This window comes from Equus caballus, chromosome 26, assembly GCF_041296265.1.
Source record: "Equus caballus isolate H_3958 breed thoroughbred chromosome 26, TB-T2T, whole genome shotgun sequence".
In the NCBI taxonomy this organism is placed as follows: Eukaryota; Metazoa; Chordata; class Mammalia; order Perissodactyla; family Equidae; genus Equus; species Equus caballus.
In genome coordinates, this window is record NC_091709.1 from 42,965,856 (window position 1) to 42,981,691 (window position 15,836).

At 43.3% G+C, this 15,836-nt stretch overlaps 1 protein-coding gene across 7 annotated transcripts in view; it reads right to left on the reverse strand.

Annotated features, from left to right (window-relative positions):
• The window catches only part of DSCAM (DS cell adhesion molecule), a 690,516-nt gene that overhangs the window by 105,155 nt on the left and 569,525 nt on the right, over positions 1 to 15,836 (reverse strand). For all 7 annotated transcript variants that reach the window (XR_011433076.1, XR_011433077.1, XM_023630201.2 and 4 more), the window contains one exon: positions 15,365 to 15,435. Coding sequence is in view for 5 of the 7 variants with exons in the window: in XM_023630201.2 (XP_023485969.2) it covers positions 15,365 to 15,435 (71 nt within the window). In the remaining 2 variants the exon portion in view is untranslated. The remainder of the gene's footprint in view (positions 1 to 15,364; positions 15,436 to 15,836) is intronic.

The window sequence follows — 15,836 nt, forward strand, 5'->3', positions numbered from 1 at the left end:
ATCCCATCAACATTCTCACCATTGGTACCAACATCACCGCCACTATCATTACCTAATGCTACCACCGCTTCTACCACCTTTACCACCATCTCTACAAAACATCATTGCCATGACCTTCAACACTTCCACCCCATCATCACTGACATTACCATCACCATCACTGTCACCACCACCGCCACCATCTCCATCACTGTCCCAGAACCAACATCACTGCCACCGCAATCACACTATCACTACCACCATCTCCACCACCACCTCCACTCGTTGAACACTTGCTTTTTACAACCAGTGTAATAGGTAAGATACATATAAATATATATAAAATCCCATTTGTCCTGACAACAACTCCAAGGAGTCTCATTATCATTCTTTATAGATGAAGAAACTGAAAGTCAAAGACGTTAAAACATCCTCCTCAAGGTAAGCGTGGAGTTGGAATTCCAACCTAGGATTTTCTAACAGTTGTGTTTAGTCTCCACCATTCACAGAGCCTCAAATAACTTTTCTCCTTTTTGCAAAGGTTGTTAATTAAGTTTGTAAAGTTATACTAAACAAAGCATTTTTAGTCACAGAAAAATTTAACAAATATTATGAAAAGAAAGTATTATGTCTTTATGCACAAAAGCAAGCAAACAGTCTAACTATATCAGGTAAAGTTTAAGTTCTATTATTAATTTGTAGGCTAAATAGTCAGATTCGAATTTGGAGATGTTTTTACATTAAAGAAATCCTCAAGGGCATATTTAAAAACACAGATCTCTTTCTTTTTCTTTCTTTTTTTTTTTTTGCTGAGGAAGATCAGCACTGAACTAACATCTGTACCAATATTCCTCTACTTTATATGTGGGTCACTGCCACAGCATAGCTGACAAGTGGTGTAGGTCCAGGTGGAGGATCCAAACCTACAAATCTGGGCCACTAAATTGGAATGTGCTGAACTTACCCACTATGCCATGGAGCCAGCTCCGAATCTTTTTTAAAAAAATCCCTAAATGCAGGAATTTTGTACATTAAGTGTAGGAAATGTTAGGGGTTGTGAGGTAAGTTTCAAAGTTTTTTGAAAGTGACCTTGGAGGCTCTTACTGAGTTGTATGGAGACAAGCCAGTGAGGGCAGAGGGTGTGGATCAGCCAAGGCACTCTAATCTGTCTGGCAATGGGCTTCATATCACCCAAAGACAAGTTGGTACATAATACCCTTTACTCTAAAAATTGTTTTGGATGATGCCTTCAACATTTCTACTTGGAGCAGGTGTCTACTTGGAATCAAGGGAGATCGTTGGCTGGTGTGTGTGGAGAAGACATCCTAGTGGGGAAGACAGTTTCAGAGCACTGTTCTCTAACTGTTCAATAGCATCAAAGAAAGATTGATGAAATGGTCAAAAATCATCATTTCCTTTCACGAAGCTAAGTGAATGTAGTTAATGGTGGGGTAGGAAGAAAGGAAAAAGAAGAAATCAGGTAGAAATCTTAAAACATATTTTGAATCTGGTTTGCATGATACTGGAGAAGACAAATTTCCTAAGAAATCACTTTGGCATCACGTCTTTATCCCCAAATCTCAGTGGTGCCTGTTGGGAGATCTGAACCCTGCAGTAGTCTTTCCAGACTAATGTCCCCTGGATGTTCCTTGATGACTTAGGATCCTCTCCGACTGTTTGAATAAGCATGAAAATACCTGCTCTCTCACATTTCCCCATGCCTGAGAGCCCTCATCAGAGAATGCTCTCCTTACTCCTTTCTACTGTCAGAACCTGCCTCCTCCTCCACGGCCAGCTCAATTTCCAACTCATCAGGAAGCTCCCTTTGGCTGCCTGCACCCAAGGAGTCCTCGCCTTCCTCTGGTCTCCAGCGGCACTCATCCATCCACCATCAGCTCAGCAAGAACTGATCACTTCCAGCTCCTTTTGTGGCTGCTGTTCCGTTCAAATGTCTGGTTACCAAGCCCTTGATTGCAAACTCCGAGTGAGCAAGGATTCCCACAAACATGATTCGGATCTCGCCTACTCTCCTGTCCAAATCAGGGCTTCAGCACAGTGGACATTCTCAGAAAATGTTATTGTAGATGAAGAGAATGGTTTTAAGCATATATGAGGGGCAACAAAAGTGATGGGTAAGAATGACGTCGGTTGCAGGTTTATAATCTGATTGGATAAAGGGCTAATGTAAAGTATATAAAGATGGAAGAGATGCCTGGACTCCAGACTCATGATGTAGCTGTTGATCAGAGAGGTCTGGGTCAGGCTGTACGGAAGAAACCCTCAGGAGAACTGCGACAGCCTGGACACGTGGATTCAAGCTGCGAGCTGGCTTCCATGCCATCACTTAGTATGGCAGCCCAAGCATCATGACGGGAGATCCAGGCAGGATTCGGAGGGGTCCAGCTTCATTTCCTAAGCCCCATCAGGGAGGAAAATAGCTTCTGAAGAGCCAATTTATTTGGACAATGTCATCCATTTTTTTTTTCCTGCTTAAAACAAGGATTCCAGAGAGTTTGTTCACTTGTTCAGCCAACCGGTGGGTTACATGTTTTTACAGTAAGGATCATTCAAGAGAGACTCACAGATCTGCAGTGTCTCACCTGGCAACCGGTCCTCTTAATGCATATTAAAGAAATACTTCGGAAAGTAGATGAAGGGAAATAACACTAAAGTGGAGGAGGGCTCCCTTCTCTCTCTAGTGGGGAATTCAACAATCTGCGCCCCTTCCTGCAAGAAGATGTTGGGATTTACGGACCACTTTGACATGTGAGGGATCTGTTTCCACCTTTTCTCAAATCCCTTTGAATGTGCGAAAATTCTGAGAGAAGCCCTGACCGATTTGCTGTTATATTTCTCACATAGAAATAAATTGATTTTCCATGTTGAATTTTACTCTTCCATCCATTTACCTTTGGATCCAGTAATGATCCTGATTTCTTTTCATTTGTCCCATTTAGGTGCCATCTCTGGCACTCTCTCTCCCCTTTCCTGCCCTGGCATTCTCTTTTTTCTGCTGTAGTCTCCCTAAACAGCCTTCTTTCATCCTTCCAGCTGCCCTTTCTCCAGCCTTCAAATCCCTCCCAACCCCCACTTCCTTTAAGAAACTGTCTCTTTTGATCTCCATGACAACAGCAGCACCGTGTCAATTTATTTGTGCGGTTTGCAAGTGCCTGCATTTTACGTGTCCGTCCAAATCAGCTTGCAAGCTGCCTGTGGCAGATTCTTCGCTCTTTAAAGAGATGGAAAAACAGGGGTGATGTGCAAATGCTCCTGGCACCGTGGAGGATGGGAGTGATTAGAACAGGCATCTCTTCTTCCACAAACCACCAGCCAGGTCCTGTTTCCAGCACACTCCCCTCCCCCTTTCCACTGCAGGCAAAGAATGGACTTTGCTCAATGCCAGGATCCACCTGCTGACCAGGGGAGCTAAAATCCTGCACTGCAGAATTCTGCATTCCAAGAGCACCACCGTACTTGGGCATGTTGAGTAATTCAGTGGAAAAATGAATTGAAAATTTTCCTTTTAGATTCCTCCCAATTTACTTAAAATGTAACCTGTCCTCATTTCCCTCTTTTTTTTTTTTTTTTTGAGGAAGATTAGCCCTGAGCTAACATCTCCTGCCAATCCTCCTCTTTTTGCTGAGGAAGACTGGCCCTGAGCTAACATCCTTGTGCATTTTCCTCCACTTTATATGTGGGACGCCTACCACAGCACGGCTTGCCAAGTGGTGCCATGCCCGCACCCAGGACCTGAACTGGCAAACCTCAGGCCGCCAAAGTGGAACGTGCAAACTTAACCACTGCGCCACCGGGCTGGGCCCTCATTTGCCTCTTATTGTAGGGGTGGGGGACTGTCTTTTTCATCCTTGTGTAATTCCTCCAGCTCCTTCACTGTTCGCCAACGTAGACAGCAGCTACTCAATAACTTGTTCAGCGGAGGAGTGCATTCGATTTTACAACCGTGGACTGGGGGCTTATTCTGTACAAGGCTCTGTGGGCAGGGCAGACCTACAGTCCCTCCGCCATGAAAGAGCGGGAGGCTTGTGGTGCTGAAAGTTTGCACAGGGTCCTATGGGAGGGAAAAGGGGGCAGAGGGATTCCCAGAGAAGGGGACACTTCATCTGAGCCGAAAGGAAGACCAGCCTCTGCTGAGGAGGGGGCAACATCACAGGAAAGCAGTCAGCACACACAGCTGCCCTGGGTGAGAGGACAAGAGATGCCCAGGGATGGAGAACAGCTCCGAGTGACCCTTCAGGGAGGTATCTGTGGTGATTGTGGGGCTGAGGGATGGCGGGAGTGTAGAGGAGGTTAGGCAAACACCCAGAACCTCTGAATGAGAAACACTCTGTGGCAAGGGGGTGGGCGATCCACGTTTTAACAAGCCCTCCAGGGGATTCTGGTGTACGCTCAAGTCTGAGAAGCACTGTGGTTGTCATCGGGGTGTCATTAAAAGGTTTAGAATTGGCCTCACTTGGGATGGACTAGTCAGTTAAAAAGGGATGGCTGTGCCTTCTCCGATTTTTCAGGTCACCAATAACCCATTTTCCTGGTGTCTTTGCAGAACAAAAGGATTGAATGCAAATAAGACTGCAAGACCACTGTGGTCCCTCAAGCCACACAGCAGCAAGGGGACTCTCTTCACATGGTGGCTTGTTTGGAGGGGGACCAACTGCCTTACTGGACGGAACACTGCTGTGGCTCCATAGCCCCCATGGATATCATGGCAGAGCAGCCTCTCTACATGAATGGGCAATGGACTTCAAGGGAGAGGAGATGTCTTACATTGCCTCAAAACACGTTTTCATTCTTGCCTCTCTCCTTAGAGTTGCATTACACTAAATATACTATCTATTTCATAGGTCTTATACAAGCAATGGCCCTATGGCTCCCTCCCCCAAATTATTGTCCATTGAGGGGTTGAGAAAGAATTAGGGGACCACATGTTATGAAATAAAAAAAAAAATGGACTCATGAGCTGAGAATGAGACATGCTTAGAACAAAGGGAGCTATTCAATTCAGGTGTGAGAAATAATGATGAATGGCAGAATGTTTGAACTACACTACCTTGAGAGGCCAAGAACTTTGACTTGTAGCCAACAGTCACTGTATTCTAGTGAGACTTGGCAGCTGAGGGGGAGATGGCAGCCAAGGGGGTGTGTCAGCTTGGAACACAAAGTCGAATTTCAGAAACAGGTACTTAGAATGTTATGGAATGAAATTGAGATTAACTACTGCAAAACAGGACTCCATTTATTCAATTGCTAAACTGTAGAAATGGCTCCCATTTCATTCATTCACGCATTCATTCATTCATCTAACCAGTAAACATTTGTTGAATAGCTACTCTTGCCGGGCCCCTCTTTTTTCTGAATTTTGCTGTCTTTTGCATAGCACACTGTCTGGTAGCCACATAGTGCATTTCTCATCATCCATAAAGGCTGAACCAGTGGTTTCTGCCAATGACCTAAGAAAGGAATTCATGGCACATTCACAGACTAGGGTTAGTTTTGTATATATCCGCACCGAGAAGCCGTCTCCAGGAATATCCTTCGCCTAATGTCAAGGTCTCTAGATGTCATGACTCCTTCTTAAGGTTCCATTGCCAACTCAGGTAGTTGGTGAAGATGGGGAGGTGGCTGCCACAGCTCAATGAAACCAGAGACAACTTCCGAGAATAGAGTTGGTCAGAAGGGTGATGGCTCAATGTCCCAGTGTCTAGAAGTGTAGTCAGTCACAGGGAAGTGGCAGGGAGAGTGGAAGTGCCCTGGGTTCCGACCAAGGAAAGAGCAGGGAGAGAATGAGGAGGGGGGCTATGGAAGTTTCCTGGGCCAAAAGGGAGTGTAGCCAAGGTCCAGCCAGGAAAGAATCTATCTGGAGGCTGTGAGGTTTTGGGAGACTGGTCCAGTTTGCATATCTAAGTCTACAGGTGATGGGGATTTAGAGGGCAAGGAGTTTTGTTTTGGATGCCAAGAGGGAGTGTGTACTAGCCAGTGAGCATCAGGCTGGGGTCCCAACTATTTAGTGGTAGCTGGGTGATCCCAAAGGGCTCGGCTCCTTCCATGCAGATGGGGGGACCCAACCTGGAGTAGCTCCCCCTCAGGTAATGTGAGCTCCTAGAGATGGCAGAGTGGCCAAGGAGAGGGGGGGCTGACCCATTAAAAGGCCACATAGATCTGGGGAGGACACGGTTGACCCAGATATGTTAAGAAAGAGCAAAAGGCAGGATTTCCAATGACAGGAAGGCTCTGTAAAGGAATGACCTGCCACAACCATATGCAGGGCTGCTGCTGTGACAGTCTTTGTAACTTCTGCTAAGTAGGGTCTGTCCAGAAGAACCAAAGAAGATCTGAGGCTCAGAAGAACCTGCTCAATGAAAGGAAGGCTCTAACTTCACACCTAAGAACAGTTTCTCAATGCTTTAAATCTCGGCACAAAGAGCCAGTTACTAACAGGAAGCTGTTTGTGACATATTTCAATTGACGTGGCTGTTTCCCCAGGTACCCTCTTGATTCAGTGAAGCGCGGTTGACAAACTATGGTCCTGGGGCCAAGGCTGTTTGACCACTTGTTTTTATATATCCCTCTTAGCTAAGAATATATATACTTTTTACATTTTTCAGTGGTTGCAAAAAATCAAAAGAAGAAGAATATTTTGTGACATGAGAAAATTACATGAGCTTTAAATTTCAGCGTTCCCGGGTTAAGTTTTGTCAGAGCTCAGCTGCATTCACTCATTTATGTATTGGCTGTGTCCACTTTTGTGCTACAATGGCAGAGTTAAGACAGAGACATTATGGCTCACAAAGATGAATGTATTTACTCTCTGGCCCTTGACGGAAATAGTCTGTCAACCCCTGTAGGACACAGTGTGGATCAAAGCCACATGCAGGGTGGAGTTCACTGGGTGGGCTGAGGATGGGGGTGGAGTGGAAGTGGGAGGAGAGGCAGGGTTGGAGAAAAGCCAGCATCTGGGCCGAGTGTTTGATGGAGTCAGTTCCCCTCCTTGCTGGGATGGCAAAGCTCTAACTTGTGTTCTATCAGAAGAAGACAAGTAATGTCTGCATCAACCGTGGGCCTCTGGTCACGGATTTAATATCTGCCACCTGCACCTTAGCGATGATTTAAGCGTAGGATGGCATTGCTCCTGTACAGCTACTTACTTCTGTCTCTTATCTGTACTTGGGAATGAAAGGCACTAGCCTCAACCAAAGGAATTCAAGGCATCAGCATCATGAACGGGTAATGGAAGAGAGGGAGATTGAAAAAGTGTCTGATAAGCTACTCTGCCCTCTCAGGAACATGCTAGAAGCATTTGGACCAAATGTTCTGGTTCTGAAACTGGGGATGCTCCTGACACAAGCCCAAACACATGCAGAGAGAGTCACAGATTCTGCACAGACCCCTGGAAGGGACAGAACACACCCCCCACATCAGACCTTCCTTCTTTGGGAATTCTCACTGCTGGAAGTTAATAAGAGTATGTCTCCTCCTGAATTCTTCTGCTATTTATATAAAAACAAGGCTTGTTTCCAACTTTAGATTGTGACTGGTAGGGAAAACAGGAATGATCAGACACTTTTAAGAGGCAGCATAGTTTTATTTCCTATATTTCTGTGATTACTCAAAGCACACAGAACTTTTGTTTTCAGTTGCAACTTAAAACTTTCAAAAGAATGTCCTAGTGGGAGGAATCCATCACAGGAACTGAAAGAATGTGAACTTATTTTCCCAACTTTTTAATACACAGAGAAGTTTGGCCTTTAAAAAGTTATAGAAGATCACCTTGAAGTAGACTTAGTGGGTTACATCTTAGTGGATTAAGTTAAACGTATTTGCATTAGTGACATGAATCTGAAAGCATATATTGTGTTTTTCTGTTCTGCCTCATGTTGCCATAAAAATAGACTGTGGAGATTAGATGCAGAGGTGTCTCCTAGGGCAGCTTGCTCATGCTGTCCTGGCTGGAGTTCTTCCTGCAAAAGACCCTGAACAACTTGGTCCAGACTAGTTATAAAGGATAAACGTAACAGCCTATTTCTTCCCTCCCCTTAGGAGACAATGTCATGAAGTAGCAGATGTCATTCAATGCCTAGGTAATTCTTGATTGGACATAGGTTTTCCCTTTTTTTTCTTTGATTTTTCATCCTAACATCTACGCCTTGTTTACTAACTTATCCACATTATTTGATTTCTCTAAGATGGCTAATGTCATTAGCAAGATGGCATAGTGATGACTGTCTAAGAAAATTAGGCACATTAAACTGTATGCTCGTTCGTTCACTCCGTTGATAGATGCCATTCAACTCATTTATAAAACTCAATGCAACAGTCACGTTGATTTGATCTTCCAATTTCTCTGTGAAAAGTGGAGTCAGTATTTTATGAGAATCAGCAAAACTATACATGAGGCAGTCTTTTGAATACTTTTCTTGAACTTACTACCTATCCATCTATTATTAGATTATTTAAAATAAAAATTTTATTTATTTATTTACTTTTGTCGGGCCAATTTTACAGTATTTACATTCCTGGGAGGTATTTGTTACTGGGCTGTCCAGAGCCATCAGAAGGGCAAGATCCAGGGTAGAGATCAAAATCAAGGTTGTTATTCAAAGGACCAACCTATGGAAGGATTCTAAAGTGCTCTCATCTCCTCCCTCCTCCACGGTTATCAAGTCAGTGCTGTGAGATGAGTAGGATAAGAACATGCCATGAACATGTGCTCTGATTTATTTACCTACGATATAAGGAAAAGCACACTCAGACTGGAACTAATGAAAAGGGTTTGAGTTTCGGCAATGACCAATAGAGTAGCTTGCTCGAGGTCATTTTTATTAGGTGTAGAGATGGCAGTAATATCAAATTTTCCTGAAGTTTAATCCAGTGCTTTTAATACTATATCAAGTATTCTCATTATATGCTCTTCACTTGCTGTAGATGCATTTCACTTATGCTAATACTACTTAATGCATAATCTAATGAGATAATGTCAAGTTACAGTTTTACATATACTCTTCATTTTTCACTGTAAATACTATATATTCATACATTTATGTCCCTGTAGGGTTTCATGGCTAAAATTATACACAGTGTACTTAATAGACAATTAAGTAATTTTCAATATTATTCTGAACATAAACAAATTTTATCCTAATGTCTCAATTTCAGAACCTAAACCATTTGTAAAATGTGATATTGGTGTACTAAATACACACCCATGGCTGGTCATCAATAAATTTCTAAAATGTTCTTTTAGTTGCAACTTCATGGTTCCTACTCATTACTGTTATTTGCGTTTCTGATAATATGTTCTCTAAGTCACAGCAAAAATATCATCCTTGCCTCCTAACTTACTGTAACCTGACAGTTTATAACCTGACAGTCGTAAAAGAGAACAATGAAAGTGCCTGCCCTCTGTTGTCTTGTACTGTGCTTGGTTCATCCAGGCTCAGAGTGAAGCTTTCAAAAGAAACCATCTGAAAGGATTGCCAACTGATGAACAGAGATGGCCTTGGTCCTAGTCTTTAGTCCAAGTTCAGTTTATGTCCTGTCAGGGTCAATTAGCTGGAGAGGTACAGCCTTTTCACTGGAGTTGAATGGAGACATGCCTCCAACGCTGAGACCTGGCTAACCACTCTTCCCAGCATGCCTGTGTGTCAGACCTGGATCCCACCCTCTTGGCGCCTGAGCAGCCTCTGGAAAGGTGGCCAGCATCTTCACTTTGAGGCTGAGAACCAAGAGAACTGCTTGCTGGGTTGGGAGGCCAGCCAGGACCCTTTGAGCAGGCCAGCTGGCAGCTCTGCTCTGGGACAGAGACCTGGAGTCCTTAGAGAAGGCCCATCACATGGGTACACCAAGAGAGTGAATGCAACGGAGAGATGGAGAGAGATGCAGAAGATATACCAAGTCAAGCAAATAAGCAATGAATGGTTTTACTAAAGGGATCTGCGTATTTTATATATACTCCTTTCCAGGGAGTCCAGAGGTTTCCAAAGGAAGAGGTACCCCCACTTGATATGAATATTTTAACATATACGTGAACAGTGGGAGTGCTTCCTGTATTTATTTAACAAGTATTTACTGCTCTCTTGCGGAGGATGTAATGAACAAACAAAATATCCCCTCTCCCCTCACAGAGCTTCCAGTCTGGTCAACTGTAAGAAGTTGAGAGAGAATAATCCTACTTTACGTGGGTGACTAAGACGTTCTGAAATCAGTTTGCATTTTTCTTCTCTTGCTATAGCGGGAAGAGGTCAGACTTGCTAATACGAGAAGGGCTGACAATTCCTTAAATATTTGTAAGACATCTTGGTCATCTGGATTTTTAATAAAGCTGCTGTAAATCCAACTCTAGAACCAATTGATTAGCTCATCAAAGAAATCTAAACTTTTGCAATTTTTCATAGCCAAAGGATTAAAATGAGAAAAAATTAAATAAAATTAATTTCAAGGCAACCCTTTTGAATTTCAACTGATTAGGAACAAAGGGTGTCAATTTACTTCTCAAATTACGCTAAGGATAAGTTTACAATTTGGAAAGAAAATGGTAGCAGGTAGAATGTACCTCTTGCCTATTTTCTCTAACTTTAATGGGATTGGGTAAAATTTATAATATGAGGTTGGCAGGAGAGGAAAATAACTATTTGTCAAAACTTACTATGCACGAGCCACAATCTCGGCCCTTCATAGGAATTAGTTTATCGATGGCTAAGAAGCCCATGAGACACAGTCAGACAGCCCGGGTGGAGGTCCTTGATCTGACAGCCATGAGTCCTTAGATCTTGAGCAAGTCCTTCTGACTTCAGGATCCCCTCCGTACAAAATTGAGTGCACCCAGTGCACAGATCTAGAAATAATGCACAATCTAAAGACTTGAGCACAGTGCCCGCAGAGAGCAAACGCACAGAAAGATAACTTTCCCGGGAACCCCAGCCAGGAAACACCATACTAGAAGGCACTCTTTTTCCAATGTGCTGTGCCATTTCTTGGAGGTGTAGGTGTTTAAATGCAGGAGTCAAGTGGAGCCTGAAGTTTATTAAACCCTTACGATGAAGGTCGCTGGCAATAGAGCAGTTTTGTTTTTAAATGGCAGACTAAGCCATTTTCCCATTGTATGAGCTCATCTCTGAAACATATAATTGATTGTAAGGATGCCTCAATTAGCTGTAATTATTGGGGCTTATGGAGATGTGATGTTCTAGTTAAAAGTATTCCTCAGATTACTGAAATTTAATTCAATGCCTAAATCTTCAATTTTCATATTTTATGGAAATCGTGCATCTCTTCTGCAAAGCTTCTCATTCTAAATAAAATCTTGGCCAGAGGGTGTGATACTGAGGGGTAAGAAAGTGGTAAAATCCTTCTCAGGATTTTTATCCTGAGTCGTCAGTTTGACAATTGTTTTCAGCGCTGCAATATTTAAGTAATTGAAAATTTCATATTTTCGGGATAGCCCATGGCTCTAAAAAGATTTCTCATTCAAATCAAAACAAATCAAAACATTTACATGATTTTGTCCTCAAAATCTCTGACTTTAATTGCATTCTCTGGATAAATGTTTTGAGATATCTATAATAATTAAGTATTCCAAATACTGAAGGGTTTATTTTATGAGCACACGCAAATAGCAGTCAGTCAAACTGTCCTTCATTTGTATGAAATGAGATCAGTTGATTCTGAGACTGACCAGGAAAGAAGGTGACAGGCATTGTCAAAAGAGGCTTGTTCTGTCAGTATTTTTACACCAGGAGATAGACTAAAATCGGAATTTTCTGAAAAACCAAAAAATTCTCTTTTAGTCTTACAATTTTCAGGTACTTAAATATATTATCAATAAGCAGTAGTTTTAAATAGTTTTTCTGAATTTGAATAACCCCAGCAAAAGCATGTAGTAAATCGTATCAGCTTACGCAAATCCTTTTGTTTTCCAAAAGGTGTGGAGCAAGTTAGAAAATGAATCTTTATTATCCTTTACTTTATTTTTATTGTATTTAGAACCAGCTATGTTTTCTCTTGAGTTCCTATTTAGGCACTGCTTAGCATTTTTATTTAACTCAAAATATGTAAAAATACTTAAGCGCCCTTCAGGGCCCTCATCTTGCATAATATAGACAATTAAATGTGGCGCGAGTTCTTGGACATCTTCCTGTGGGCTTACAATTGAAGTGAAGTGCAGATGTCTATCTCCTCTAAAACATATCACAAATTTACTGGACCATGACTGCCATTTACTTGCCAATAAATTGTAGTAGAAACCCAGGTGTAAAGTGATTGGTCTGTCTGATACCCCGAGCATGGGTCACATCTTTGGGTGTCCACCATTACATGCTCCGGGGTATTTCACTGTAGCATGAATTACACCCTCGCTGTATTCAGTAGCCTGGTGTTTGGAGATTCTAACAGCTGGGATGCCTTCTCCATGGCGTTTCTGAAAGACGTAATGCTTCAGAGGCTAGTGTGATATGGAGAACACTTGTCATTCCCAACTTACATAGGCACACATTCATCCATCCATCCATTCACTCACTCATTCATGCAAACCTGCCAGCCACTGGGATCAAAGATGAAGGAGACACTCCCCACCTCTAAGGAGCTCACAGAACAGCAGAGGAGATGCAACCAAACGAACTGTAGAAACCATGTGACGGGAGCCTCGCTGAGCTACCACCACGAGTAATGAGTAACATGAGAATGAGACAATTGATTCCACTGCGGAGATTCATACATCTTCACAGAGAATCATGTAGGACCAGAGTGTTGGGTAAGCGGGACTAGACAGGCAGAGGCGGGATGTTACAAACAGTGTGAGCAGTGACATGGAGAAGGGGAGAAGACGACAGCTGTGGGCACCTGCATGGTCCCTTATAGCTAGGGAAAGATGGGGTGACAAACCTGACATGGGGTGTTACAGCCTGATGTTGAATGGCGTAGAGTGTCCTTTGGCTTTTGGTCTGTATTCAGTGGGCCATGGGCAACTTTGCCAGACTTGAAAATTAAAAATATTGAAACCTTCCTTTGGTGAAAGAAAGAAATAAAAAGGGAAAGTTGTTTATTTTCTTCAAGAGAAGGTGTATTTACGGAAGCATTGCTTGTACAATGATAATTAAACAACTTTAACATCTGTCCTGAATGTTAGAGAAAGGCTGCCAAGGCGCGTCTGACGTTTAAGAGGCTTAGCCTCTAAAATGGCTGTTTTCCCACCCAAACCCTGGAGCAATCCTCCTTTCTGTCTCATATCTCTCCATTGAGTGCAACTTTTCCTTCCGATCAGTTGTCCTGTGACCCTGAATGAATTTCTGTCTCACTCCTACAGCTCCCGATATATTTCCATCCTGGCTGACCAATGTGGGGCTCTCTCTTTGGGCTCATGGGATTTCTCCCTCTTTCTTTACTTCCTTCTTTCTTCTCCTTTGCTGTCAGTCACCTTATATAAAATGTAAATATGGAACTTTTACACCACAAAACAAAGGCATATTGTATGCAGCATACTGTAATTTACCTATCGTGTAAATTACGGACAGGAGCATACAAGTTGGTTGAATCAGTGCTGCACTTTCATTACATAATCAGGCCAACGTGAATCGACAAGCCAATGAATGGGCAGCCCTTACCTCATTCAATCAGTTAAATCACCGCCATATCCGTCCATGCGCTGACAGGCCAGGCAACAACGGCCTGCTACTCTGAGATAAATCACCGTTCCGTGAACAGACTATTACAATCAGCTCATGATCTAATGGGAGCCAGGTATCCTTTTAATTGCCTACAACACGTTCCTCCTTTTGACGTTAAGAAGAAATTTAACTGCAATTTACTGACTTTTGCTGCTGTTTTTAACAGAGAGAAAAAGGATGGAAAGCCTTTTTAAAGCCTCGTTAAGTTTCCATTCTTAGTTATAAGAGCTCCGTAGATGGACACCTGTTTCACGCAGGACCCAAAAAGCTTTAGGGGCCACGGTAATGGCTGGTCTTTTTCAGTGGCAAAAGGTAAGAGAAAGCGGAAGGCCAGTGGGTGGAACTTGAGAGTCTTTAATTCGAGACAGAGTGAGTCAGCGTTCCTTTTGTAGAGTGGCCGGCTTCGGACGGAGTTATGGCATGCTGTGTGCCTTTCATTACACAGTGTGTGATGCTCACAGCTGGCGGATGAGCTCACAAAGAGGAAGGACACCCCTCCCCACACTGCTCAGCCTGTGCTGTCTGAGCGGCTACACAGTCATGGCATACTGCCGCTGGAATCGCAAGTGTACAAAGCTGATGCAAACGGGCTTGCTGCATTAACATGTGCGAACACCAAGGGTGGTATCCACCCCAACAATGAAAATCCGTTTTTGTTACAGACACTGGCCGCTTTATGTTAGAGCTGATACTAGAAGGAAAAACCCAACAACAGGCGCAACGGATTAGGTTTTTAGGTGACAAGGGGTGTGAGACTTGAAGCCCTGCTTTCTTCTCCGAGTGAGAATGCAGAAAGAAGATGAGGAAAGAGGTAAGAAGAAAACCCATGTGAGGAGAGAAATCTAGAACTGGAAGAGCAAGTGCAAGTTTACAGAAGTTTTCACCCAACAAGAGGACTCTAGATAAAATGGAATTCGGCCTAAGGTAGTTAGTTCCAAGAGCACGTTGGGAGGATGACTGATTCCCAAGGCAGCTTCACCCACCAGACAGGTGACTTCAAAATCACTAGGGCAGAGGTGCCTAACGCTCCAGAACATAAATCAACACCGCTTCCTTCACTGAGAACATTTTGCTGTGAAAAACATGTTGCCAGACAAAACAGTGTGCTGTGTGGTGAGGTGTTTTGCATTGAGGCTCAGACGTTCTCTCCCAGCAACTGGCGACAAGCCCTTGGCTGGCCAGCAGCCAGTCTGCATCCGAGGGCCACACTTGAGGTACCACTGCCTCAGACAGCAGCTGGTTCAACGGCCCACCTCACTGGGAGGAAATGAAGGGGTGTGCTCGAGGACACAGCGAGCTAGTGGCACGGCAAGGACTTCTCTCCTTTCTGCCAGTTCAGTGGACTATCTGCCATATCATGATGTGCCATTTAGGAAAAGCAAGTGGAAAATGTTTCTGCTGGAATGAAATTAGCGAGTGCAGTCAAGCACATCCGTGTCACTACTTGTGTCGAGACAGCACTGAGGACCAATCAGGATTCAAAGAATAAAAACAAGACACAACAACAGCCCTCTCTGTGGATACAGAAGGTGCTGTCAAATTATCCAAGATGTAGCTACAAATGTTGGATTTTAAAAAAGGGCCTTTAATGTAATTTCGCAAAACAAAAGTTTTATAAAACGTTAGTGTCTTGGCATCATAACACTTAACGTGAGTGAAGCACTCACCCCCATGGGAAAAGTGCCAAGAATACAAGTGTTTACTTGGTTTACCTTCCAGGTGACCCTGATGCTCTGAGATGATATGGGCTCCAGGTGAACTTCTTGAGGTGGGCCATCAGGAGCTGTAGAGATCAAAACCCACAGGCTGGTTAGAAACGGTTCCAGAGTGGAAGGAAACCTATACAACAATGCACAGGTCAGGAAGACAGGCCACAGCAGCACAGAGAAGCATGTTTTCAGCTTTAGTGGGCAGGTCAATGTGGCAGAGTCATTGTGTACAAAATTGACCCCGCGCTTACTAGCCCCCAGGAGAAATGAATCTTGAGGACTTGTCCTTGTATTCTTTCTCAACATGTCTTTGACAATTTGATTAATAAACCTTGAGTTTGAGCAAGTTAACAGGTAAAATAGGAAGTTTTAAAACAACATTCATTTATAAAACACCATGGGGGCTGTTGAAGACCCTTCTCTTTCCCTTGGAAGTGTCTTTTAGTGACATGACGTTGGGGTCACTTAGGTTGCT